The sequence below is a fragment of the Panicum virgatum genome, chromosome 4N, assembly GCF_016808335.1.
Source record: "Panicum virgatum strain AP13 chromosome 4N, P.virgatum_v5, whole genome shotgun sequence".
NCBI classification, from domain to species: domain Eukaryota; kingdom Viridiplantae; phylum Streptophyta; class Magnoliopsida; order Poales; family Poaceae; genus Panicum; species Panicum virgatum.
Genome location: NC_053148.1, coordinates 50,146,018 through 50,170,538, shown reverse-complemented (window position 1 = coordinate 50,170,538; position 24,521 = coordinate 50,146,018). Strand labels below are relative to the sequence as shown.

The 24,521-nt window shown below is 47.8% G+C and overlaps 2 protein-coding genes and 1 long non-coding RNA gene across 11 annotated transcripts; all 3 read left to right on the top strand.

The window, feature by feature from the left end:
- Positions 1-4,881: 4,881 nt before the first annotated feature.
- Positions 4,882-7,630, top strand: LOC120669514 (MLO-like protein 9). Its single transcript, XM_039949251.1, has 10 exons — positions 4,882-5,526; positions 5,659-5,719; positions 5,842-5,930; positions 6,073-6,147; positions 6,247-6,528; positions 6,665-6,736; positions 6,822-6,857; positions 6,968-7,035; positions 7,140-7,200; positions 7,334-7,630. The coding sequence occupies exons 1-10, from the start codon at positions 4,882-4,884 to the stop codon at positions 7,628-7,630; spliced, it is 1,686 nt and encodes a 561-aa protein (XP_039805185.1).
- A 1,361-nt stretch (positions 7,631-8,991) lies between these two features.
- On the top strand, positions 8,992-11,346 carry LOC120670910 (monosaccharide-sensing protein 2-like). Its single transcript, XM_039951102.1, has 2 exons — positions 8,992-10,572; positions 10,673-11,346. Exons 1-2 carry the CDS (start codon positions 8,992-8,994, stop codon positions 11,321-11,323), a joined length of 2,232 nt encoding a protein of 743 aa, XP_039807036.1. The 3' UTR covers positions 11,324-11,346.
- Positions 11,347-16,537: 5,191 nt separating this feature from the next.
- Positions 16,538-23,834, top strand: LOC120668913. 9 transcript variants are annotated; one of them, XR_005672632.1, is made up of 6 exons: positions 16,538-17,963; positions 18,675-19,702; positions 19,794-19,861; positions 19,952-21,595; positions 21,702-23,518; positions 23,603-23,834. It is a non-coding gene; the product is annotated as an uncharacterized LOC120668913 (long non-coding RNA). The 9 variants fall into 9 exon arrangements; XR_005672631.1 differs by having other exon boundaries at positions 21,689-23,518; XR_005672627.1 differs by having other exon boundaries at positions 19,952-23,275; positions 23,359-23,518.
- The last annotated feature ends 687 nt before the right edge of the window (positions 23,835-24,521 follow it).

Here is a 24,521-nt window from a genome sequence, read left to right as displayed (position 1 = left end):
GGTGCAGCTATTGGTAAAAGGCATCAAAAACTCAAACTTTTCTGAGGGAAGCTATTCTATCATGATTAAAGCATCCATCATATGTAAAAGTATGAAAGAATAGTATGACAGGAAAATAAACATCACAGGCATATAATCATATTATATTGTGAATAGTATGGCCTCTTGCATCACAATGGGCTCCATCGCCATGGCTCCAAGGTGACCTCCATTGCCATCCGTCCTGTCTTGTGGTGATCATTATCGCCATCATGATTGAAACCTCCATGAAAAGATACTAAGCTGCTACATCTAATAGCTAGTGAAATAATTACATGAGGATTCAAACATCACAAGTCGACACGCAGGTCGTTATACAATAATGGTGCAACCTCAACCCGGTTGTGTTAACTTGCGACACGCAGGTCGCACAAATCATCACATACATCATCACATGACATTGAGGCCATACCATTCACATCACACCCTGCAAAAACAAGTTAGGCGTACGACGTGTTCTACCAAAGTAGCGCTTGGGAAGCCGATACAGCGAGAAAGCAACGGCGGTCCCGCGGGTCTCAGGGCAGCGCCCTGAAAACCTCACGGAATTACACAGATCGCATCTATGGAATCCTTATGAAAATCTCATCAAAGTGATCGCATCACCTCAAATCCGAGCCATTCATAATGCCTCAATTTTCACTAGGTCAATCACCTTGACCGTGCAAACTTTGCACTTGGGAAGACTGCATCTACACATGACCTTGATCTGTTGGTTCAATCTACTGACTATGCACACAGTTAGTCCCGATGGTGATTCCAGCCGGTAGGGACATGTCGTATGCATAACAGAGAAAGAACACAAACTAATCTTTTGTCACATGCCGCGCAATCAACTCGCTCCAGTTTTAACCCCTTATGACCAATTGATCTAATCAAACCGTGCAAAAGTAATAGATCCAATCTACTACAACAACATATCACCTATATGCAAAAGATCCAGACCAAAAACTACGCAAGATGGCTCTGGTACCACTGTAGGGAAACGGGTAGGCTACGCTAGCATCACTACCGCATAAACCCAAGATACTTGCGAGTAGAAGATCATAGATCGTTACCACTAGACGCGCAGCGCAGCGGAAGAAGTCGCGCGTCGATGTAGAGGAAGTAGTCGATCACGTCCCACGAACCGAGCTCCTCGTACTTGATCCCAGCAGCCGATCAGCGCAGCAGTCGCAGCAGCGCCTCCACGGAGTCCACACGTACGGGGATGAAACGCCGGGCGTCGGTGTGCTAGCACCGCACGCACGGCAAGGGCGGCGGCCGAGAGAGAGGGAGGGGCGGCGGCTAGGGAGGTGGCGCGGCTCAGGTCATCGCCCCCCCTAGCCCTTCCCTCATATATATAGGGCGTACTAATGGGCTTCTATCTCATAGGCCCATTAGTAACCCTAATCCCTCTTGGATCAATATCCACTTGGGCCTTTAAACCGTATTGTGATGATGGGCTCTTGGGCATATCACCAACACCAGCTTGTTGCCGCTAAGACATGGAGGAGCGCTGCCGATGCGAGACGCTAAGCCGACAACTCTCCTCAAGGTCTGCCGTAACTGCATGGGGGCTTTGGGGCTCCATGACCATGAGGTTGTACCTGTCGGGGCTAGGCAAACTCAAGGGAGAAGTGCCCAATGTCATCAATAGACGGCAGCTCTGGAACTCTGTAAATACTACAGAGCATTGGAGCAGAGGTCTACTCTTTGCATCCTATATGTTTGACGATACGTCTCTTTCACATATCAACATCTACCTATATAGTTTGAGAGCATCTTTGCTTTTGGGTTTTACAGGTGACATCTTTGTACAAAAAGCGAAGTTCCATATTTTCTATATCAACCTAATTTTGCATTGGATTAGTCGGCTCTCATCTGCCAAAATGTTGATTGGGAATATTGGTGGTTCTGTATGTTTCCAATTTTGACCCATCTATGTTTCTTCTTCCAAAAGTACCAGTACAACATTATATTCAATTGTTTAGATCATATGAATTTCTGACCATATGGAATTTACAATTGTAATGCACATTTCTCGTTTGCATTGTCAGAAAAAAGAAGAAAAAAAAACCCTATGGCTAAGTCATTTCAAGTTATATCATTATGAGATGGTTATTTACATGAAGTTTCAATTTAGTTGTAGGAAGGTCTTTTCAATGAGTTCAAATAATTTGAAGGTTATACATGTCTTCAGATTATATTCTCTTTTGGGAATTTTCTATCTAAGCATTTGTTTCCATTAGAGAAAGAGTTTTACTCTTTGTTGACTAGATCCAGTGAATGCACTGTTCATCCTCATGTGTTTAATCTTGCATCTGAACATTTCATACCTTATTAATGCAAAGATGAAGTCATCACTATATTCTTGTTCATTAGAACTGCCTCCATTTTATTTTCATATATTACTATACTCTGTTTGCTCGAGTCTAACGCACAGAGATGTGTCTTGAAAAGAATCCAAAAGTTGCTCCTTACATTTAGTTTGCCTCTTACTTGTGCGAAGCTAATGCATTTTCAAATAGACTACTAATTATTTGCCAAGGGATAATGTAGTTGTTCCTTTGATTTGTTTTCCCCACCTTTTGGTTGGGGTGGGGGGGGGGGGGGGTAGTGGTTTCAGTGTTATTGGTTGATCTGAGAAACTAATTGTTTAGAAAAAAGATGCCTGCTGTTTTGTTTCTATCATTTGGCATCTGTATGCAATGTGCACTATTAATATGAATGCATAACTGAAATACGCAAGCAACACTGTAATAGATTTAGATTAATCTCCTATCAAAATTGTGATAGTCAGGGGTGCATTTAAGCAATAAATTTAGCCAACCATAGGTTAGGATTCATTTAGACTGAATATTCTACAGAAGAAATATTCTTTGTTGCTCCATTTGATTCTGCCATGATTTGGTATTCATTTCTCAGTGATCGTCTTGTATATTATGTTTATATTCTACTTATTATTGTCTTTATTTCCATGCATAGCTGAACTATGTGCTCAAGTCATTGCACAGAGATGTGCTTCTAATGGTTTGAGATTAGGGGTGTCAATTAATGATCTTTAGGTGTACCTCCAATCCCCTTTAGTTCAAAATTTTATACTAATTCTTCAAAATCATATCTTATTTTGGAAAATTAGTCCAAAAGTTTGAATTAAAGGTCACCAATTTACACCCCTATTTGAGATGGTGTTTCTTACATTCTGTTTCCGATTAATTTTGGAAAGCTATTTGCCAGTAATGGGACAAGAGAGAAGTTGAAGCCCACAAGATAACTAAGGAAATTTTGAAATGTTCAATGTGCCACAGGATTTGACTGTTTCGTTTAGTATGCCTATTCCCTAATTATGGCCAGGATTATGAAATCCTTGACTTGCATATAGTGTGTGTGTGTGTGTGTGTGTTTCAGGGGTTCAATTTAGTTTGATTTGTTTTTACCAATAAGTATGGTTTCCATAAAAAAAGGCGCTGCTAATATCAGATGTGGTGTGTAAATCCTTCCTTTTTTTTCCTTCGATACTTCCCATGCTGACGTGGCAGATCAGATCAGTTGTATGCCATGCCAGTAATACTCAACTTTTTATCTGGAGTAGTTGACAACCAGTTAACCTGGAATATCGGGTCTCGCTAATTTACGGTTGACCGTAGGGAGGGGCTCCCTACGGTCGATCTCCCGACCGTTTTTTTTTTCATTTTTAGTAATTTTTTTGTCGTTTTCCGATTTTGGAATTTTTTTGTAAGAGAAATTTTGGAGAGAGAAAATTTTTTGACGAAAAAAATTGGAGACCGAAAAAATTTTCAAGCAAAAAAAAGGAGAGCAGAAAAAAATTTCAAGAAAAAAATTGGAGGGCAGAAAAAATTCAAGAAATTTTTTTTGTATCATTAAAAAAATATTCATCCGAAAAAATCAAAGGAATTCAAAAAAAATTGTTGAAATTTTTTTGCAAAAAAAAATGGATCTGGCGCGGCGGCGGGCGGCGGCGCCTCCTCCCCACCCCACCGCCTCCCCTCCACGCCGCTGGCCCGGCGCCGCGCCTCCCATCCCTGCCGCCGCCACGCCACCCCTCCCCTCCTTGCCGCCGGACCGCCACGCCTCCCCTCCCCGCCGCCGGCCATGCAGCAGAGAGAGGCCCGCTATGCCTCCCCCTCCCCGCCGCCGGCCACGGAGCAGAGGGCCCCGCCCGCCTCTCCTCCCCCGCCGCCGGCCATGGAGCAGAGAAAAAGGGGAGGGGGAGGAGGACGGCTGGCCATGGAGCAGAGGAAGGGAGGGAGAGAGAGGAAGGGGGAGGCAGAGGGAAGGGATGGGGAGGAGGACGGCCGGCCATGGAGGAGAGGAAGGGATGGGGAGGAGGACGGACGGCCAGCGCCGGGCGGCTAGATCCGGGAAGAGAGAGAAGAGAGAGGAAAAAGAGAAGAGGAAGGAAGAAAGGAACCCGTGAAAGGGAGAGCGTGAGTGAAAATCGACCGTGAGTTCGCCAAATTACGGTCAACCGCAAATTCATCATTGCGGGAATATCCCAAGTTAAACATAGCATAAGGTATCATCGTTCCATATTATATTCTTTAAAATCATGGAACAAAGCTGAACACAATTTTTCGTATTTCGTAAGCGCCTGCGCATGCATGTCTCCGGCCTAGTATAGATAGGAGCGCCCTGTGGAGGGGTGCCTCCGGCGTTCGCGCGCGGCCTCTGCCTGCCTGAAAACGAAAGGAAGGCATGCATGCAGCAAGCAAGCTGATCGCCAGCCATTGCCGTCCTCCTCCGATCCGATCATTTCCCCGGCCGGCGTTAGCTAGGTAGCATCGATCCCGGGCGGTCATCAATCAAGGAATAATAAACAAATAAATAAGCTGCGGCGGCATGGGCGGCGGCGGCGGCGGCGGCAACGCGCGCGAGCTCGACCAGACTCCGACATGGGCCGTGGCGTCGGTGTGCGGCGTGATCGTGATCATCTCCATCCTCCTGGAGAAGGGCCTCCACCACGTGGGCGAGTTCTTCTCGCACCGCAAGAAGAAGGCCATGGTGGAGGCCCTGGAGAAGGTGAAGGCGGAGCTCATGGTGCTGGGCTTCATCTCCCTCCTCCTCGTGTTCGGCCAGAACTACATCATCAAGATCTGCATCAGCAACCACGCCGCCGACACCATGCTCCCCTGCAAGGTCCAGGCCGTCGAGGCTGCCGGCGGTGGTGGTGAGGGCGGCGGCCAGGCAGCGGAGCACGGCGGCGTCCCCGACAAGAACAAGGAGGGGGGCGGCGAAGCCGAGGCCGCCGATCACCTGGGGGGCGTGGTGGCCTGGCCACCCCCCTACTACGCCGCCGGCAACGCCTCGTCGTGGCAGCACCACAGCAGGCTCCTGGGCGAGGCCAACATGAAGACGAAATGCCCCGACGGCAAGGTGTCGCTCATCTCCATCAACGCGCTGCACCAGCTGCACATCTTCATCTTCTTCCTGGCCGTCTTCCACGTCTCGTACAGTGCAATAACAATGGCACTCGGCAGGGCCAAGGTTAATTAGTTGTCGATTTATATATGTTATATTAATTAGTTGATCATCATCACCTTGCAATGCAATGCAATGCAATGCATTGCATTGCATCATCAAATAAATAAATGTGTACATATATATTGTACGTTTCAGATACGTGCATGGAAAGAATGGGAGAAAGAAGCGGCAGGCCAAGATTACGAGTTCTCTAACGGTACTTAATTAATATGAATGAATTACTAATAAGTAGTAGTACTAGCTTAATTATTGTTGTCTGAAATAACATATAAAAGAGCAATTACTAATATAACAAAGACATTTTGCATATATATGCAGACCCGACGCGGTTCCGGTTTACTCACGAGACGTCCTTCGTGAGGCAGCACATGAATGTGCTCAACAAGACCCCAGCATCCTTCTACATCGTACGTATATAATCCTCCCTGCTAATACTAATTAACTAGTATATACTGATTGCATGACAAGGGTCAGTATATCAGAACAACTACTAGTACTAGCTGATGGTGACTGCACTCAAATTAATGTATACATGAATTCATCATGCAGAGCAACTTCTTCCGGCAGTTCTTCAGATCCGTCAGGAAGGCGGACTACTGCGCGCTGCGCCACAGCTTTGTCAACGTACGTACTTATTAATTACGTGCATATATATATATATATTATATATATATAACAATGCAATGCAATGCAATGCAAATAATTAATGGGCCGGGCACGCAGGTCCATCTTGCCCCCGGCAGCAAGTTTGATTTCCAAAAGTACATCAAGCGTTCCCTTGAGGACGACTTCAAGGTGATCGTGGGGATCAGCCCTCCGCTGTGGGCGTCGGCTCTCATCTTCCTGCTGCTCAACGTCAACGGATGGCACACCATGCTCTGGATCTCCATCATGCCCGTCGTCATCATCCTCTCCGTGGGCACCAAGCTGCAGGGCATCATCTGCCGGATGGCCATCGACATCACCGAGCGCCACGCCGTCATCCAGGGCATCCCGCTCGTGCAGGTAGGGGTGGTAATTGGCATGGTCGTCCTAATACTATCTTCACAGTCCAACTTGGTTCTTAATTTTTTTAGCTCGAAATGAAATAAGATTATCTAGACTAAAAATTAAGCCACTTTATTACCATCCCTACATGCAGGTCAGCGACTCCTACTTCTGGTTCGCGCGCCCAACATTCGTGCTCTTCCTCATCCACTTCACGCTCTTCCAGGTCGGTCTTTTGTTGTTACATGCATGCATCATATATATCTGAATATATATGCAGTATTAATTGGTATATATCTATCTGTCTGCAGAATGGCTTCCAGATCATCTACTTCCTCTGGATTCTGGTATACATATATCTAGCTAGCTGATTACTAGCTAATTCAGATGCATGTGTCGTCATCATCTTCATTCAATATATATAATTCATGTGTCTGTATAATTTGTATGCATGTAGTATGAGTACGGGATGGACTCTTGCTTCAACGACTCCAAGGAATTTGTCTTTGCACGCCTCTGCCTAGGGTATGTATAGTACGAATCCAATCAAAATCCATTATAGAATCATCGGCAATGCAAGATCATTTTGTCTGTATAATGAATTGCATTGCATTGCATTGCATATGCAGGGTGGTGGTTCAGGTGTTGTGCAGCTACGTCACGCTCCCACTCTACGCCCTCGTCTCCCAGGTCGGTCGCCGCTGCTCTTCTTCGTTTTTCTTCTTCTTTACACGCGCGCGCGCGCGCGCGCGCGCACACACACACACACACACATATATATATATAATCTTCCTGAATGTCCTCTCGACGATCCATGCATCAGATGGGGTCCACCATGAAGCAGTCCATCTTCGACGAGCAGACGTCCAAGGCCCTCAAGAACTGGCGCGCCGGCGTCAAGAAGAAGGCCCCCACCAGCTCCAAGCACGGCGGCCAAGGCGGGGGCTCACCCGCCGGCGGCAGCCCCCGCGGCGGGAGCCCCACCAAGGCCGACACGGACAAGAAGAACGCCCAGCAAGGACAAGGCGACGCCGCCGGCACGGGGCTGCAGGCCGGCACCGCCAAGAAAGCTGCAGGCCAGGAAGGCGACGACTACGAATTCATCAAGATCGACGACTAGCTACTTAGCTAGTGATCGATCACACATACATCGCCCATCCATCCATCCCCGTTAAGTTGGTTAACTGTTCCATCTAATTTGTTTTGTTTTGTTTTGTTTTCTTATGTAATTTGTACTACCTACTTGTACACCAGCAGCCAGTCCACAGTCGTAGCTAGCTAGCTCTTGATACATACATGTGTCGTTGGTACGTATACATACACACATATATATATAGGATGTACGGTATGTAGGAATATATATATATATATATATATATATATATATATATATATATATATACGCGTTTAATTTTCAGCTGATATATGGCTGATCATGTATGAATGAATATAATGAAAAACGTACGTGCGTAATGTTCGTTCCCGGCCGGTTTTCCTTTTAACTTCTGCTACTACTAACTTGCATTGCCGTTGTAGTACGTACACAAGATCAAATCGATAAGGACGACAAGTTAACTAAAGTAATTTTGGATCCACTAGCTAATTGGTAGGTAGTTAAGTTTGAGTATGATGGACTCAAATGGAACCAGCTAAATAATGCGCAGCTAAACCTCTTCTCTGACAAGCTAAATATCAATTATCTAATTAGCTGGTAAAACCTAGCTAATTTCAGTTAATCAGCTAATGAATTAGCTAGGTGGATCCAAACGGAACCTAACTGTACCTTGATCTCCTGTACAATGCAAACAGGATGTAATTAATAATGTAACCCTTTTGCGATGGAGTATGTAAGGCCGGACATTCCTTATGATTTCTTATCAAACTTGCAAGCAATGTGATGAGCGCAAACAACGCAATCAGAGCCACTGGAACGAATATCCCAAGTCGAAAGGCTCGCCCATGAGATCGGGGGGCAAATATTAGGAGTTGCAGGTGTGACTGACAATCAAACTGTCACATAGGATAGAACAATTTTTTTTTGTTGCTAGAACATTTTTTCTATTGTCAGAACAATTGTTCCTGCAATAAAAAAATTGTTCCACGTTCAAAAAAAATATTCCAGTAATATATTAAGCCAACCTATAGTTTTCCATTTACTTGACGCAACGCGATCCCTGGCCACCAGGTCTTCCCGAGAGAGATCAGTGCGTGCGTGCGTGATTGACGCATGCATGCAGGATCGATCGGAGGAAGGGAACAAACAAGGGCCGGCTTCCCGGATCCATCCATGGGGGCGATTTTCTCGGATCGGCTTGCCTGCCTGCATGCCCATCTCGCTCGCTCTTCCTCCAAATTTGTTACTAGCGAGTTGTTAAATCTCGATCACCATCTATTCTCCTCCTTCGTTCTGGGTCGGAGAGAGAAGCATCATATCCACGCACCACAACAAGTTAAGCACCAAATTAATTAAAGCGGCCGGCCATGCAAGGCGCCGTGCTGGTGGCCATCGCCGCCGCCATCGGCAACCTGCTGCAGGGCTGGGACAACGCCACCATCGCCGGCGCCGTCCTCTACATCAAGCGCGAGTTCCACCTCGAGACGCAGCCCGCCCTGGAGGGCCTCGTCGTCGCCACCTCCCTCATCGGCGCCACCATCATCACCACCTTCTCCGGCCCCGTCTCCGACGCCGTCGGCCGCCGCCCCATGCTCATCGCCTCCTCCCTCCTCTACTTCGCCGCCGGCCTCATCATGCTCTGGTCCCCCACCGTGCTCGTCCTCCTCCTCGCGCGCCTCGTCGACGGCTTCGGCGTCGGCCTCGCCGTCACGCTCGTCCCCGTCTACATCTCCGAGACCGCCCCGCCCGAGATCCGCGGCCTGCTCAACACGCTGCCGCAGTTCACCGGCTCCTTCGGCATGTTCTTCTCCTACTGCATGATCTTCTACATGACGCTCGGCCCGCGCCCCCGCTGGCGCTTCATGCTCGGCGTCCTCTCCATCCCCTCCCTCGCCTACCTCGCCCTCACCCTCCTCTACCTCCCGGAGTCCCCCCGCTGGCTCGTCAGCAAGGGCCGCATGAAGGAGGCCAGGGCCATCCTGCAGATGCTGCGCGGCCGCGACGACGTCTCCGGCGAGATGGCGCTCCTCGTCGAGGGCCTGGGCAGCGGCGGCGACACCGTCATCGAGGAGTACGTGCTCGGCCCCGCGGCGGACGCGGACCACGACACCTGCAGGGACCAGCAGGTCACGCTCTACGGCCCGGAGCAGGGCCTCTCGTGGGTGGCGCAGCAGGTGCAGGGCAGCGTGCTCGGCAGCGCCGTCGAGCTCGCCTCGCGCCAGGGCAGCATGTACGAGCAGATGAAGGACCCCGTCGTCACGCTGCTGGGGAGCGTCCACGAGAAGATGCCCGCCGAGGGCGCCGCCGGCAGCGCGCGGGGCAGCACGCTCTTCCCCAACCTCGGCAGCATGCTCAGCGTGGCGGAGCGCCCGGGCGACTGGGACGAGGAGAACGTGCCGCCCAACGACGACCTGGACGAGGAGGACGAGGAGTACCTGTCGGACGAGGAGGGCGGCGCGCTGCAGGCGCCGCTGCTGTCGAGGCAGAGCACCGACGTGGGGGAGGCGAAGAAGCAGCCTGCTGCTGAGGGCGGCTCCAGCGCCGGCAGCGGCGGCATGCAGCGCTACAGCAGCGTGACGGCCGGCGGGGAGACGGCGAGCACCATGGGCATCGGCGGCGGGTGGCAGCTGGCGTGGAAGTGGACGGAGAAGGTGGGACCCGACGGCGTGAAGCGCGGCGGCGTGAAGAGGATGTACCTGCACGAGGACGGCGGGGATCAGTCGTCGGGGCCCGCCGGGGAGTACGTGCACGCGGCGGCGCTGGTGAACCGGTCCATGCTCTACACCAAGGACGTGATGATCGGGCAGAGCCCGACCCCGGCCTTCGAGAACCCGCCGGAGACGGTGGCGAGCAAGGCTGCGGCGGCGGGGCCCCGGTGGCGCGAGCTGCTGGAGCCGGGGGTGCGGCGGGCGCTCTTGTGCGGCGTCATGATCCAGATCCTGCAGCAGGTGCTCTAATTAGTTGCATTATACAGTATTGGCTGATGATGGTTATTCATTCAGAAACCATGCAACTAATAATTAATCCTCCAATGCAATGCACTGCAAGTTCTCCGGCATCAATGGCGTCCTGTACTACACCCCCCAGATCCTTGACCAGGCCGGCGTGAGCGTCCTCCTGGCGAGCCTCGGCCTGAGCGCCGACTCCACCTCCATCCTCATCAGCGGCCTGACGACGCTGCTGATGCTCCCCAGCATCGGCCTGGCCATGCGCCTCATGGACGTCTCCGGCCGCCGCACCCTGCTGCTCTGGACCATCCCCGTCCTCATCGCCTCCCTCGTCGTGCTCATTGTCGCCAATGTGGCGCCCATGGCCACCACCGTGCACGCCGCGCTCTCCACCGGCAGCGTCATCGTCTACTTCTGCTGCTTCGTCATGGGCTTCGGCCCCATCCCCAACATCCTCTGCGCCGAGATCTTCCCCACCCGCGTCAGGGGCCTCTGCATCGCCATCTGCTCCCTCACCTTCTGGCTCGGGGACATCGCCGTCACCTACTCGCTGCCCGTCATGCTCAGCTCCGTCGGCCTCGCCGGGGTCTTCGGCTTCTACGCCGTCGTCTGCTGCCTCGCGCTCATCTTCGTCTACATCAAGGTGCCAGAGACCAAGGGATTCCCGCTCGAGGTCATCATCGAGTTCTTCAACATCGGAGCGAAGGCGGCAGAAGAGGAGGAGCAGCAGCAGCGCAGCCAGCTAGGGTAACCAACCAAGCCATCGACGATGCTCCACCATCATCATAATCACCGACCAACGAACGCAATAATTTTTGTATATTTGTTATATTGATTGATGAACTCCGGCCGATCCCTACTGGTAGTGGTAGGAAAGCAAAGTTTTGGAGCTGAGTGAGAGTCAATTATTAGTTGAATTATATATTTTTTTTCCCAGATCGAGGAGGCCCAGATAGATGAGGCCTTGCCTAGTAGCTAGCTAGAACCAATGTAATGCAATGGACGATGGATGTTACTAATGTTGATTTGATTTGTTGGCGTACGCCGTGTACCCTTAATTATTCCGTTCATTCTTTCCTAATAAATAATAATGGATTCAGCCTGTTGTTGTTTTTCTTTTCCAGCTTTATTTGTAAAAAAAAGTGTCTCTCCATGCTGTTGTCTGTTTATTTTTTGTACTATAAATACTCTTATATAAAACAATGCAATGTGCTTGGATCACCTTGCCAGCAATGCAACTTGGGCAATTTATATAATGCCAGGGAACTTGCATCATATCGATTCACCACTGTACTAGGCCTGTCATATATTGTACACTACCGGAAACCGGTCATACGCTTGAGTGTCAGAGGGTTTGCCGAGTGCAAAAATACGGACACTCGGCAAACTGGCTATTTGCCGAGTGGGAGAAGAAATGCACTCGGCAAACCACGCATTTGCCGAGTGTCTATTAGGGGGCACTCGGCAAACCGCCTCACCCCGCGATGCCCGTCGACGGCACTATGCCGGCCGTGATGTTTGCCGAGTGTCCAACGTTAGACACTCGGCAAATACACTTCTTTGCTGTGTGCCACATTGTGACACTCGGCAAATCTTTAACAATACTTTTTCTTCCACCTTTCAAACTTTTGTGTCTGTTCCCACACGATAAGATTCACTACATATTAAAATTTCGTATATTTATCCTAATGTTTTCTATATTTGGTCAATTTCTTTTATTAAAAGACTATTCTCGGAAAAATTCAAAGTTGTACTGCATGTTTTTTAAATAATGTACTATAATGAATGGAAAATTTATATTCATATTACTGAGTCAAATTTGAGTCATTGTCCAAGATTTGAAAGGAAAAATAGAATATCTTGTAGTGACATCCCGAAAATCTATCAAAATTAAATCACGCGCTAAAATATTTTTTCCAAAAACTTTTCATCGTTGAGCTCAAAATCCGGCTAAAACCCTGAACCCTAATTCCCGGAATCTTTCTCTGTTCCAAGCGTCCGATCTCCAACACCCTCGACCCCTTTTCCCTGTGGCCTCGTCAGCGCGCACACGCGACCGCTGAACGCGGCCGACCGGCCCCGCGGTCGACGCCGCGATCAGCGTGGCGCGAATCTCCCTCTCACTCTCTTCTCTCTCTCTTTCCCTTTTTCTTTTTTTCCTTTTTCCTTTTCCTTTTTCCATTTTCTCTTTTCTTTCTTTTTTCCTTCTCCTCCCTCCTACTTTCTCCTTCTCCCTCCTCTGCCCCGCTCGGCCCGCGCTCACGACCGGCCCGGCCCCCGATCGCCGCTTGCCGCCACACGCGCGCGCGCTCCCGGGCCGCACGCGCCGTGCACCGCCTGCCCAGCCCGCGCGCTCGCGCACCGCCCCGGCCTGCCCGTGCGCACGCGGCGCTCGGTGCGCCGAGCCGCGACACGCCGCGGCCGCCTGCTCCGCGCTGGCCCTGTTCCTCGCCCACGCCCGAGCACCCACACCCGGCCGCCTCCAAGCGCGAGCCGAGGCCGACGTCGGCCACAGTCGCCACCCACGTGCGCGCCCTGCCCCTGGCCGCCGCTCTCGACGCGCACGCCGCTCCGCGACGCGCGAACGCGGCCGAACGCCATAAAGTCACTCCGCACCGCTCGCCGGCCGCCACCGCCGCGCTCAACCCTCTCCACCCCCTCTCGCGCCCTATAAAGGGACCCCCAGCGCCGCTCCTCCGCTCCACGATCGCCTCCACCATAGCTCGCCCCTCCCGAGCTGCATCAGCGCCGCCGCCGCGAACCCGCTCCGGCCACCGCGCCTGCTCCCGTGGCTGGCCCGCTCCGCCGCCTCCCTGCTCAAGCCAAGGGTCGAGGTAGGTGCCCTGGCCCTTCCTCTTCCTTTTCCCCACGACCACTCACCCCGAGCCACCCCTGTTTGCGCCGCCCATGGCCGCCGTTCGCCCGCCACGACCATGGCCGCCGTGCCCTTCCTCAGACCCCCTTCCATGAAATTGGAGAGGGGAATCAACCCCCCATGGCCCCACCTCTCTTTTCCCCATGATCCCGGCCGCCCTCGAGCCCCAGGCCGCCGGCCCTGGCCGCCGCCGGCGAGCCGCCCTCCCTCCCCTGTTCTGCGGTCGGGAGGAAGGAGAGGGGGCACATTTGCCCAAAACCCCCTCCTCTCTATTCAATTTAATTAAGAATCCTTCCACTTTGTGGCCTTTTGCAAATAAAGCCCCATCCTTTATTATATTTACAAACGAACCCTCCACTATATAAACTTATTTATAAATAGAACCCTACCCTTTTCCAGAATAACCCAAACCTTCCCCGAAATTCTAATCAAGTCCTTTCACTAATTACAAGCAAGTCCCTGAACCCTTGTTTAACCCCTAAACCTTTATATATAATCTATCATTTCATGCGCCAAACGACCTCAGATCGACCTAAAACTTTATCACGCCTCTCATAACATAGTTTTGACCGTGCCATTAGGAAACCACCCAAAAATATTACTCCGAACTCCATATCTTAACTTTTTCCGATTCGAGCTCAACGATAAAACTTTTATTTCTGTTTCTTGATTGTGAGCATGTTTGTATACGTCGTAGATCATGGTGTGAACGAGGGAGAATCAGTCGACGAGCAGTATTGTGAGCAGGCGAACTTTGTATACGTCGTAGATCATGGTGTGAACGAGGGAGAACCAGTCGACGAGCAGTATTGTGAGCAGGCGAACGAGGACCAGTTCCGCGACCCCGAACCCGAAGGACAGTGCTTCGATCAGGACCTCCCGGAAGTCTTTGAAGACGGCAAGTTCAATCACATCCTTTGATGCATGTTTTGTCCTAGTTTTTATAAACACAACCTATTGGCCTGTTTTATAAAATTGCATATGTTTTGCCTGCTAAAAACACGGTTGGATAGCCACCCCTTGATTTGTTATACCCATTCCTTGACCACCTAGATTAATGTCTGAATGTGTTTTGTTTGGACGTTAATCGCTGCTAGAACGCTTAGGATCTTATACACAATACAACTTGTTTTATAAAAAAAAAGGTGTGTGTGGGAAGGGATAAAAGTGGAATTTTCGAAAGATAAGTTTAGACGGGATGGATGGCATTTCTGTGTGATTTGCCGATTGGTGTGCTCGTGCCTGTGTGGCAGGGCAAGGAAGGGAGATATCCATCTTGTCACAACTAAGGACCGAGTTGGTGTGTCGTCTCACCTAACTCCACTATCGTGCAAACCACTCGACCGTTGTATGGGCAACGGCTTAGCATAAACCCCACTAGTTAGTCTGATAGCCATCAGGAGAGCTGAGAGCAACGGGTGATCAAGGAGAAGGGATTAGCTCTGTGTGACTTATGCCCCGGTTAAAACCTCTGTGATAGATCAATGACCCCTTGGTGCATCCCGTGATGGCTAGTCAGGTCTAGCTAAGGTGGGTAATTGCTTTGTTGGGATCTGCACCGACACTAAGGTGATCGAGTTGCGGTACCCCATTTGTGGGTAAAGTTGCACACCTCTACAGAGTTAAGAATCTATTCGAATAGCCGTACCCACAGTACTGGACGAGTTACAGTGTGGTCACATAACTAGTGTTTACTTTGCGATGGGTTGGCGTGAGTTATTTTGGAATCGAGTCCGGCAGTTGTGCCGTGTGCTACGACGGATGAGGAGTCCGATAGCAGCTTAAAATTTGGGTCCTGTGTGGGCCAACATTATGGGTTATTCGGTACAAAGAGAACTTGCTTTGAACAATCATTTCTTTCAAATGAACCCCTGCATAAAAATTTGCTTTCCGCAAATTAAACCCTAGCCTTATCCTTGATTTACTCTGTGCATTATATTCTGTTCATACCCCCTCCGTGGGTGTGGTTGGACTTACTGAGTACGTTTGTACTCACCCCATTTCTTAAATTTTCTTTCAGAGGAAGATCCGGACTTTGTTCCAGAAGACGTCGAGTAGGGTACCGTCCTGCACCCAGCCTTGCCTGTGGATTAGGGTCACCCGCAGGAGATACCACATGGCGCAAGACTCTGATGACCCTCTTTTTATAATTAATATCGTTGTGTGGGTGTGGGTTGTAATCCTCGCGATAGGGGCGCTTCTCTGCCCATTACCGCGTAGAGTTGTACGGTGATGAACCATCTAATGTAATAAATATGTCATTAGCCTCTTGGGACTGATGTTTGTATCACATTTAAGTCTTCTCTTATGAGGGGATGCTTCACTTGTACATAAAATATGGCCACGAACATATGACTGAATAGATTTATAATTCTATAGAAAGCAAATGAAGTCTGAAAATCATGAGATTTGTCATGATACCATGTTATCATATGTGGAGAGTGTGATAAAAAAAACTGAGAAGGTTTTGCAAAAGTTCTGACATATGTAGCTTACGAAACGAGGCATCTCCGAAGAAGTTCCAGAGACAAGAGAGGATTCATTTAGATTTTGAGTAACAATGATGATCGAATTGGAGTTTGAATTCAAAAATTTTTGTATAGGCAATAGACAAGATGGAATGTTCGCCGTTAAATTTTGGATATTTTTTGAATCCGTTTGATAATTTTAAATTTTTTTGCAACTACACTATGAAATTGATGTAATTTGAATTTGAACTAATACTGCATGAAATAATAAAATTTTCCTTCATTGACGCATCAGTAGGAACTATTCAGTGAATTTTAAAAAATATTTTAATGGAAAATTCGAACAAATTTACTTAAACACATATTTAATTAGCATAATTAGTTGAAATAAAATGCATTTGAGCTATACGCTTGCATGAAGTAATGGTTTTTATATCGTAAAAGTATGAAATAGAAATTTCTAAGTTATTTGGCTAGGTATTTTTGAAATTATATTAAGAAAAATTAAGTGAAAAAAGTTTGAAAAATAAAAAGAAAAAATACATTTGCCGAGTGTCCCGCGTCTAGACACTCGGCACATTCTATCTTTGCCGAGTGTCCCAGATCGGGGCACTCAGCACTCGGCAAACACCCAATCCTCCCAATTATCCAGAACGCACAAGCACCACACACACACGGACACACCACACCGCTGCTGAGCTTGCTCCCGCTCGCCACCGCACCGCCGCTCCTCGTCCGCGCCACCGCCTGCGCTCGCCGCCGCGGCCGGACCCCCTGCCCTCGCCACCGCCGCCCGCCATGGCCGCCGGGTGAGCTTCCTCCTCAACACCGCCTGCGCTCTCGCCCCGGCAGGCCGACTGGGTGCCCCCGTGCCTCCGCTTCCGGAGGAGGAGGAGGATGAGGAGGAGGGGGGAGGAGCAGTCCGCTCCACGTCCGCATCGGATTCATCCGCCCGCGCTCTGCTCTGCCCCGACCCATATCCGTCCGCGCCGGTGCCTGTACCTCCTCCCTTCCCGGCTGCATCTCGGCCAGCGCTTGGACCTCCTCCCCTTCCTCCTACTGCGACACCATCGCCGGCAACCTGTTTGACCAAATCCCATGCCTTCCCTGTTTCATTCAGTTGGTCTCTCTGGGTTAATAATATTCATGCCTTCATTCGCAGATTTGGATGTTCAGAACTGGAGGAATCCCAGCACTACCGTCTAAATGATTAGGCCCATCACAAATTGAGGCACGCGTTTAAACTACGTTTGCCACAAATTTCTTGCTTTTTTCATGGATGGTCCATACTGCATACCTTTTGGATGGTGGCCAAACTGGTCTGCACTCTGTCTTGCACATATATAGCTCTTGAGATATTATTATTGACACGCTAGCCTGAAATAGCGTGTCGAAACAACGCTTGTGCTGTCTGTGTTGTTTGGCTGGTGGTTATGATTTTGGCGTCGCAGCAAAGTCTAGTCAGTCATACACTGCTTTGTTCATGAGAAAAATTGGTAGAGTTTGGCACATCTATGCTGTTCGACATTATATCATACTATGACAGTGGCTGTGTATCAAAGATCTCTTCAAGTAAACCACTTTACGACAAAATCATAATGAATTAGTGTACTCTTTGTTTTTATGGAACATCATAGGGATCTTCTTGCAGTGCTAGTTGTCAGTTACTCTTTGTTTTTGTGGCTGTGTATCATACTCTTTGTTTTTGTGGCTGTGTTCCTGTCTTCCCCAATTCCCATATGTAGCTCGGTCATGCTTTGCAAAGTAGATTTTACTGTTGTACAAGTACAGTATATGCTATGATGTCGACATTAGCAGTTGGCATGTTGAGTTATGTGCGAATTAATCTTACTACAGAAAAAAAAAGAAATAAACACAGTGCTCTGTTTCCTAATTTACATGTGTGCAGTTCCATAAACTGAAGATTAGCAGTTGACCCTTTTTTTATCAATGAAGCTGGACCAGCTTGTGCAGGGTGAATGCAGTGCAGAGGAGTCAACAGGTCGAGAGGCATCGTTTCAATAGCTGCAGGGTGACTCTATTGTGAGGTTTGCAAACAGTAGCTCAGCTTAGTTCTGAATTGTGTGGAGTGTCTCCATCATTGCTAAGTAATCTAATCTTTGACTCCATATTTTATTTCTTGCCTGCTTGTTTTAGCTATTTGGTTCGTCATGTGAAGTAGTCAGTAGTTTAATTCTTCAAGCTAGCTGCTTTTGGTTCCCAACAGTGAAAACCTTCTTGACCTGTATGCTGCTCGATTTATTTCCTTTTGTCCTAGTCTGGTCTGCTTGTTCAGTTTTAACTAGTGCTAAATATTGGTTCTTTAGCTTGACTTGTTTTCAGCCAGTAGCTCTTCGAATTTGTTAACTTAAGGGTAACTCTCTAAATTCTGTATACACTTTATTCAGATTTAGTTTAGTAACAAGTAATTCCAATATGACATCATGGGGACTCCACACATATTTGATTTGGCATTTTGACCTCTCAGCATTCCTCAATTTTTAGATGCCTCAGAAATATTCCTACATTCCTTTTTTTCTGAGAGATCAGGCTAGCAGTTCATAATCACAGTCTGGATGAATGAATGAATGAATGAACAAATCTGAGGATGTGTTTGTATTTTGCATCATGAATCGATCAAATATGATGAAGTGTTGTAGCAATTAATTCATCAGTAGCAAGTATATTGGTTGGGTCTTGTTCTCAATTTTATAGAAAATCAAATATGATGGTTCTTATATTGCATTTCTTTGATGCAGGGTACACATGCTAAACTAGGACTTAAATAAGGATGGTTTGCTGTTTCCCTACTTCAAGGTACTTTGTTGCCATGTTGAAGGATAGTGGAAATAAGGCACCTAAAATTTCTAATATTCATCTGAAATAATAACTTTGGATTAATGTAGAGTATAGTGATTTCAAATAACTTTTGTACATATATCTATGTATGGTCTTAGCTTTATGTTGACATATATCTTATTTTGGACCACTAGATATGCTAGAAATATGCAATTCAAAGAGTTTTAGAAATATGCTAGAAAAATTGTAATCATGGATGCAAATTTGTGTCTGTAAATATATATTTTTTAGCTCTTTTATCTCTTTGCCGAGTGCCATAGTTGTGGCACTCGGCAAACTTTTATTCTTTGCCGAGTGCCATGGTCTAGACACTCGGCAAACCTCCCTCCGTTACTGTTAATTGCCGTCGCCCCTAACTTTTTTTTGCCGAGAGCCAACTCAGCACTTGGCAAAGGGTTTGCCGAGTGTCCGATAAAAAGCACTCGGCAAACTCGGCTTTGCCGAGTCTTTGGTTGCCGTGTGGCGTTTGTTGTGGGCGGCACTCGGCAAACCCTTTGCCGAGTGCAATTATGGCTTTGCCGAGTACCGCAGGCACTCGGCAAATACGCGAAATCCAGTAGTAGTAAGTTCAGATCGTCTGACGTTTAACGGTGCGACGTCACTACGCATGAAGCGATCCGGCCGCCCAACCAGGATCCAACGAGGCAATGGGGATGGCTCGCACAACCAGCTCGCCCTCCTGCCGCGGGGCTCGCGAACGCGGCTAGCCGGCTACAGCTCTTGCGTGGCTCGGCTGGCGAGTCTGGCTCCTCCCGACGTTGGGCCTCGGCCTAATAGGAGGATCCGAGTCCTCACTTTTTACCGCGAATAGGAGCTTTTGGCGGCACACCTCGTCTTTTTGGCACGAGAAAGACTGTGGGCAGCGGCGTACATGGACGACAAGCCGTGCACGGCGACGGCGGCGATCGGACTGGGCGGCCGCGAACAGGTCAGTCTACCTCGTTTTTCTTCTTCGTGACTTGATTGTTTCCAGCAAACTCTTGTATGTGATTTGATTCTCCTCCACCTTCTCTCATTAGACTGCTGGAATTCATCAAAGAAGCCTGGAGCAAGGTTAAATCAGCATATTTAAGATGGAAGAAAATAGGTTTGTGAAGCCATGTTTGTTACTTTTTCACTAGATCGGATTGATTTTACTTGTTGAATGACCACCAAACCATTTTTTTTGTTTCTGTAGAGTGGGTGTGCTGTCTAGTTTGCTACCTGAAATTGCCATGGAGTTCAATACAATTGATGAGGCTTGGATGTTTTGGATTCGCTATGGAGGTCAAAAAGGGTTTGAAGTTGGAAAAAGGTATAGAAACGAAAGAAAATCTGATGGGAATGTTACGTCCTGCAGATATGTTTGTGCAAATGAGGGTCATAGAAAGGAAGATAAAAGGGATCATGTAACAAAGTGCCCAAGAGCTGAAACTAGAACCGATTGCCAAGTTCGCATGGGTGTTGTACTAGATCTAGAGAAGGGAAAATATAATGTGGCTGATCTAGTTTTGGAGCATAATCACATCCTTCAGTTGCCAGAAACCTCACAGTGGTTTTTGGTGCTATTCTCATGTACGATGAGACATTTGAGTCCTTCAAGTGGTTATTTGAGACCTTCCTAAAAGCACATAATGGCAAGCAACCTAAAACAATCTATACCGATCAAGCTGTTGCAATGGGAAAAGCAGTTAAGGAAGTGTTTTTAGAAGCATGGCATGGTTTGTGCACTTTTCATATTATGCAGGATGCTGTCAAACATCTAGTTGAAGCCGATGATGAAGAATCTTGTACTTCTCCAAAGCAAAAAACCGAAGACAACGAGAAAGAACCAAGTATTCTTGTAGATTTTAGTGCATGTATGTTTGAGTACGAAGATGAGGAAACATTTGAACAAGCATTTGACACCATAAGGGCAAAGGCAAGCAAGCTAAGTTGGTTGGATAGTATATACAAGGTGAAAGAAAAATGGGTTGAGTGTTACATGAAGGATGTGTTCACATTAGGTATGAGAAGTACACAATTGAGTGAGAGTCTAAATAGTGAAGTCAAGAGGCATTTCAAATCTGATTTTGATATCATTCGATTTCTTAAGCATTTTGAAAGGGTGGTGGAAGATAAGCGGAAAAAAAAGAGCTAGATGCTGAATTTGAATCAAGGAAGAAAATACTCAGAATCAAAATGAGGACACCTACGCTAATCCAAGCTAGCAAGCTTTACACGACAATTATATTTGAAGCTTTTCAAGGTGAATACGAAAGGTCCATGGTAGCATGCACCACGGCATTGGACGGCAACAATTGCTATCTTGTGGCAATTGGCAGTCTTGAAGAAAATTTTACCTTTGAGAAGGAGTACAAAATTTTTGGTGATCCTTTAGAGCAAACTAGTACATGCAGCTGTGGGCTATTCAGTAGAACTGGAATTTTGTGTGGCCATGCTTTAAAAGTTCTTGATATGGTGAATATCAAATCTCTCTCATCACAATATATACTGAAGCGATGGACACGTGGAGCACGTAGTGAGACAGTACAAGACAACCATGGACGAAATATAATAGAGAACCCAAGAATAAATGAGATGCTTCGGTACAAAGATATGACCCGCAAATTTCTCAATTTGGCACTTCGAGCAGCCAGCCGTCCAGAGTTTACCTTGTTAGTAAACAACACACTTGACAGCCTTAGCAAGCAAGTTGAAGAAGAAATCAATGCATGTACTACTAGAACGGTTCCGGTCACTACTCCCATAAATGTTACTCCTCCAAATGATTTGGTGAGTACAGCATGCCTAAAGAAGAAGGATGTGCAAACAAAAAGCTCGAAGCGAATGTTAATGGTCGGTAAGTACAAAATCTGACCGTCAACTATACTCACAAAAGAAGGAAAACCATACCTCTTACTCACATATTTGTATCACTAACCTAGCTCCATAGTTTTTTTTGGAAGATTTATGTTTTCAGGAGCACAAGTCCAGAATGAGAAGAAAACGCGAATAATGCACAGATGAAGTCGCAGAAGATCGCATCCTGCGTAACACATGCAAAGAGAGGCCCACCTGACAGCCCAAACCGACCAATCAAGCCCTGACACCGACCATCTGACATCAAGACCCACCAGGCAGTGTACCAAAGAAGGACAGTGGCCAGAGGCGGCAAAGTGGGGCCGGCCGACCCATAGGTTCGGTCGAACCTGGACAAGCACCTGTCCAGGTGCATTTTGGCGGGAAGGCTGATCTTATCCTCCTGAAGTCGGTTTGGCACGTTTCCATGTATAGAGATTGCGGGAACCGACCTCAAGAGCTATAAAAGGGGCCTCCCACCACTCTCACCACACACACCACTTGGAGAAGCCTCTCTCTCATTCTCATTGTGACTTGTACTTCTTAGGATAGTGGAGCTATGCTAGAACTTCATTTTTTCAGCGAATCCAGTCGTCTCGGGGTTGGCGAGCAATCCTCGGCCTCTGGTATGGCTTTGTATTATCGTTATGCTTTTCATACAGAGTTCGTTCATAGTTATCTTGCTATGTTCTTAGCTTGCTTTGCCATGATCCGTTCTTCATCAAGTTGTATTAATTGCTTGCTTAGACCAGATGATCTGGGTAAGGATATTGGTTCGTTGTGCTTTCGAGTTTGCCTTAGCGTCTTACCTGTCCATCCGAATGGTGGGGGACCCGGGGGTGCTAAGATAGTGACCTCATATGCGGGCATGGTGCCCGGGTATGCGGGATCCCTTGGATATGATGGTGTTCCACGGTTTGACTGGGGTAGACCGCATGTGGTGACAGTCATGTCGGTCCACCAGGAAGCTGCTTCTCGGTTAACGTACTCTCCGACGTTCGGGTATCGTGTAGGAGTTCATGCAAAGATGAAACGGGACTGGATGTTCTCCAGTGCGGGTCATTCTCCCTGATGTCCCTAATTTTCCGACACCTACAGCTCTAAGCATGTGGCTAGCATAACTTCTCTGCTAACATGAATAATATACTAGGATTACGTTTGCCTATGCTCCCGCTAACCTTAGATGTATTCGTTTATTCTTTATTCATGAGAGTTGGTTGTTCTGTGTGTGTCACATTACCCCTGATTATCCTTTATTATCACTTACCCCTATATAATCAGCAGTCTGCACCTTATCTCATAATGTTATGGTTATGTAACTAGTAAACATTTTTACACAACCTCGCCATCCCTTGGGAAAATATAAATAACGATACTATGAATACTTCCGGGTGAAATGCTACAACGGTATATCCGTGCGCTTGCGGATCCTTCTGTAATCGTTAAGACATACCGCACGGCGTTTCATGACGTCGTTGCTATGAACCTAACCCGTTCATAGTGACGGTACTATGGAATGACCACCGGCATTTCTGGCGCCGTTGCTGGGAATTAACCCCTCCTAGTAGCGACGTTAAGAAATGTCAACAGCGAACAAAAAGTTTTCTTGATAAGATGCACAAGTCCGGAAAGAAGGAAAGTAAGAAGGGAGGTAAGAAAAAGGAACGAAATTGCTACAAAGGTATGTGATAACACAACATATATTTGATTCTCTTCCATTGTGTTCAATGGGAACATGTTCAGTTACATTTATTTTATTTGAAGGAACAACAAACTGTAAAGAAGGGAGGTAAGAGAAGCAGCATGTGCAGAGACACCAACAATACAAGACACTGCAGCAATGATAAATATTTGTCCTAGTACTTCTTTGCCCATGGAAGAAATGTCTGAACCATACATGGCCATCTTCTCTCAAACATTGACGGTAAAATTTCAGACTAATACACAGTTTTACCTTTGAGAAGGAGTACATTCTCTCAATTGGGCATCTGAACCTTTTATTTTGCAGGGGACAATCACAGATGATGTTATTGCTGAATTTTAGTAGTGTGGACATTTCCTGAATGTCTTTAGAAGAATAGATTGTTTAGGAGAATGGCTATTTAGAGAACAACTTTTGGAGAATACCTTTTGCATAACAGCTTTTGGAGAATTGCATCTCTGAACAACAAATCATTTTATCTGAACTAGCAACAATCATCATTACTTTTTATTCAACTCCAAAAAAATTTACAACACCATGCCATTCTATACAATTTGCATGATTTTGCTGCTTTAGATACAATCACAAGTGGCACAATCTTGCTAACTTTGGTGCTACTATTTCTTCAACTTTATCAGCATCACCATCAAGTAATCAAGTACTACTATTGCTTCAACTGCTACAATTTGCATACTTTGGTGCCAAGCTGAACTGGAGCTGTGACCTGACGGCCTCGGTGATGCCCACACTACTACATTATCTTTTTCAGAGGCGGTTGAAAACCATTTTCAGATGCGGGCGGAGGCAACTGCCTTTGAGCAATCATCACTGAAAATGCGGCATTTTCAGAGGCCGCCCCTGAAAATCAAACCGAGAAAACAAAAAAAAAAGAATCGGCCCACCGAGCCCATCACGGGCCCGACCGAGCCCATCTAGCTGCGCCGCCGCCCGTCGCTGGTGCCTGCCGCCGCCGCGGTCGCCGTCTGTGCCGCAGGCGGCCGCCGCTGCCACCCACCGCCACCTCCCCAGCTCGCCATGGCCGGATCCGTCGTGGCCGCCGCCGCCCGCCATGGTCGGATCCGCGTGGCTGCCGCCCGCCGTGGCCGGATCCGCCAGCCCCGTTCGCCGTCCGCTGCGCTCGCCTTGACCCGCGACTGGCCGCGCCCGCACCGCCAGTCTGCTCCTCCGGCTCGGTGAGGGAGGCACTCGGGGCCACGCAGCGCCG

Bases quoted from the DNA above. Each gene is read 5' to 3' on its own strand.
- LOC120669514 (XM_039949251.1), top strand. From the start codon at position 4,882: ATGGGCGGCGGCGGCGGCGGCGGCAACGCGCGCGAGCTCGACCAGACT. The intron at 5,931-6,072 runs GTACGTATATAA...TTCATCATGCAG, and splicing joins CCCCAGCATCCTTCTACATC to AGCAACTTCTTCCGGCAGTT. The intron at 7,036-7,139 runs GTATGTATAGTA...TTGCATATGCAG, and splicing joins TTTGCACGCCTCTGCCTAGG to GGTGGTGGTTCAGGTGTTGT.
- LOC120670910 (XM_039951102.1), top strand. From the start codon at position 8,992: ATGCAAGGCGCCGTGCTGGTGGCCATCGCCGCCGCCATCGGCAACCTG. The intron at 10,573-10,672 runs GTGCTCTAATTA...ATGCACTGCAAG, and splicing joins TGATCCAGATCCTGCAGCAG to TTCTCCGGCATCAATGGCGT.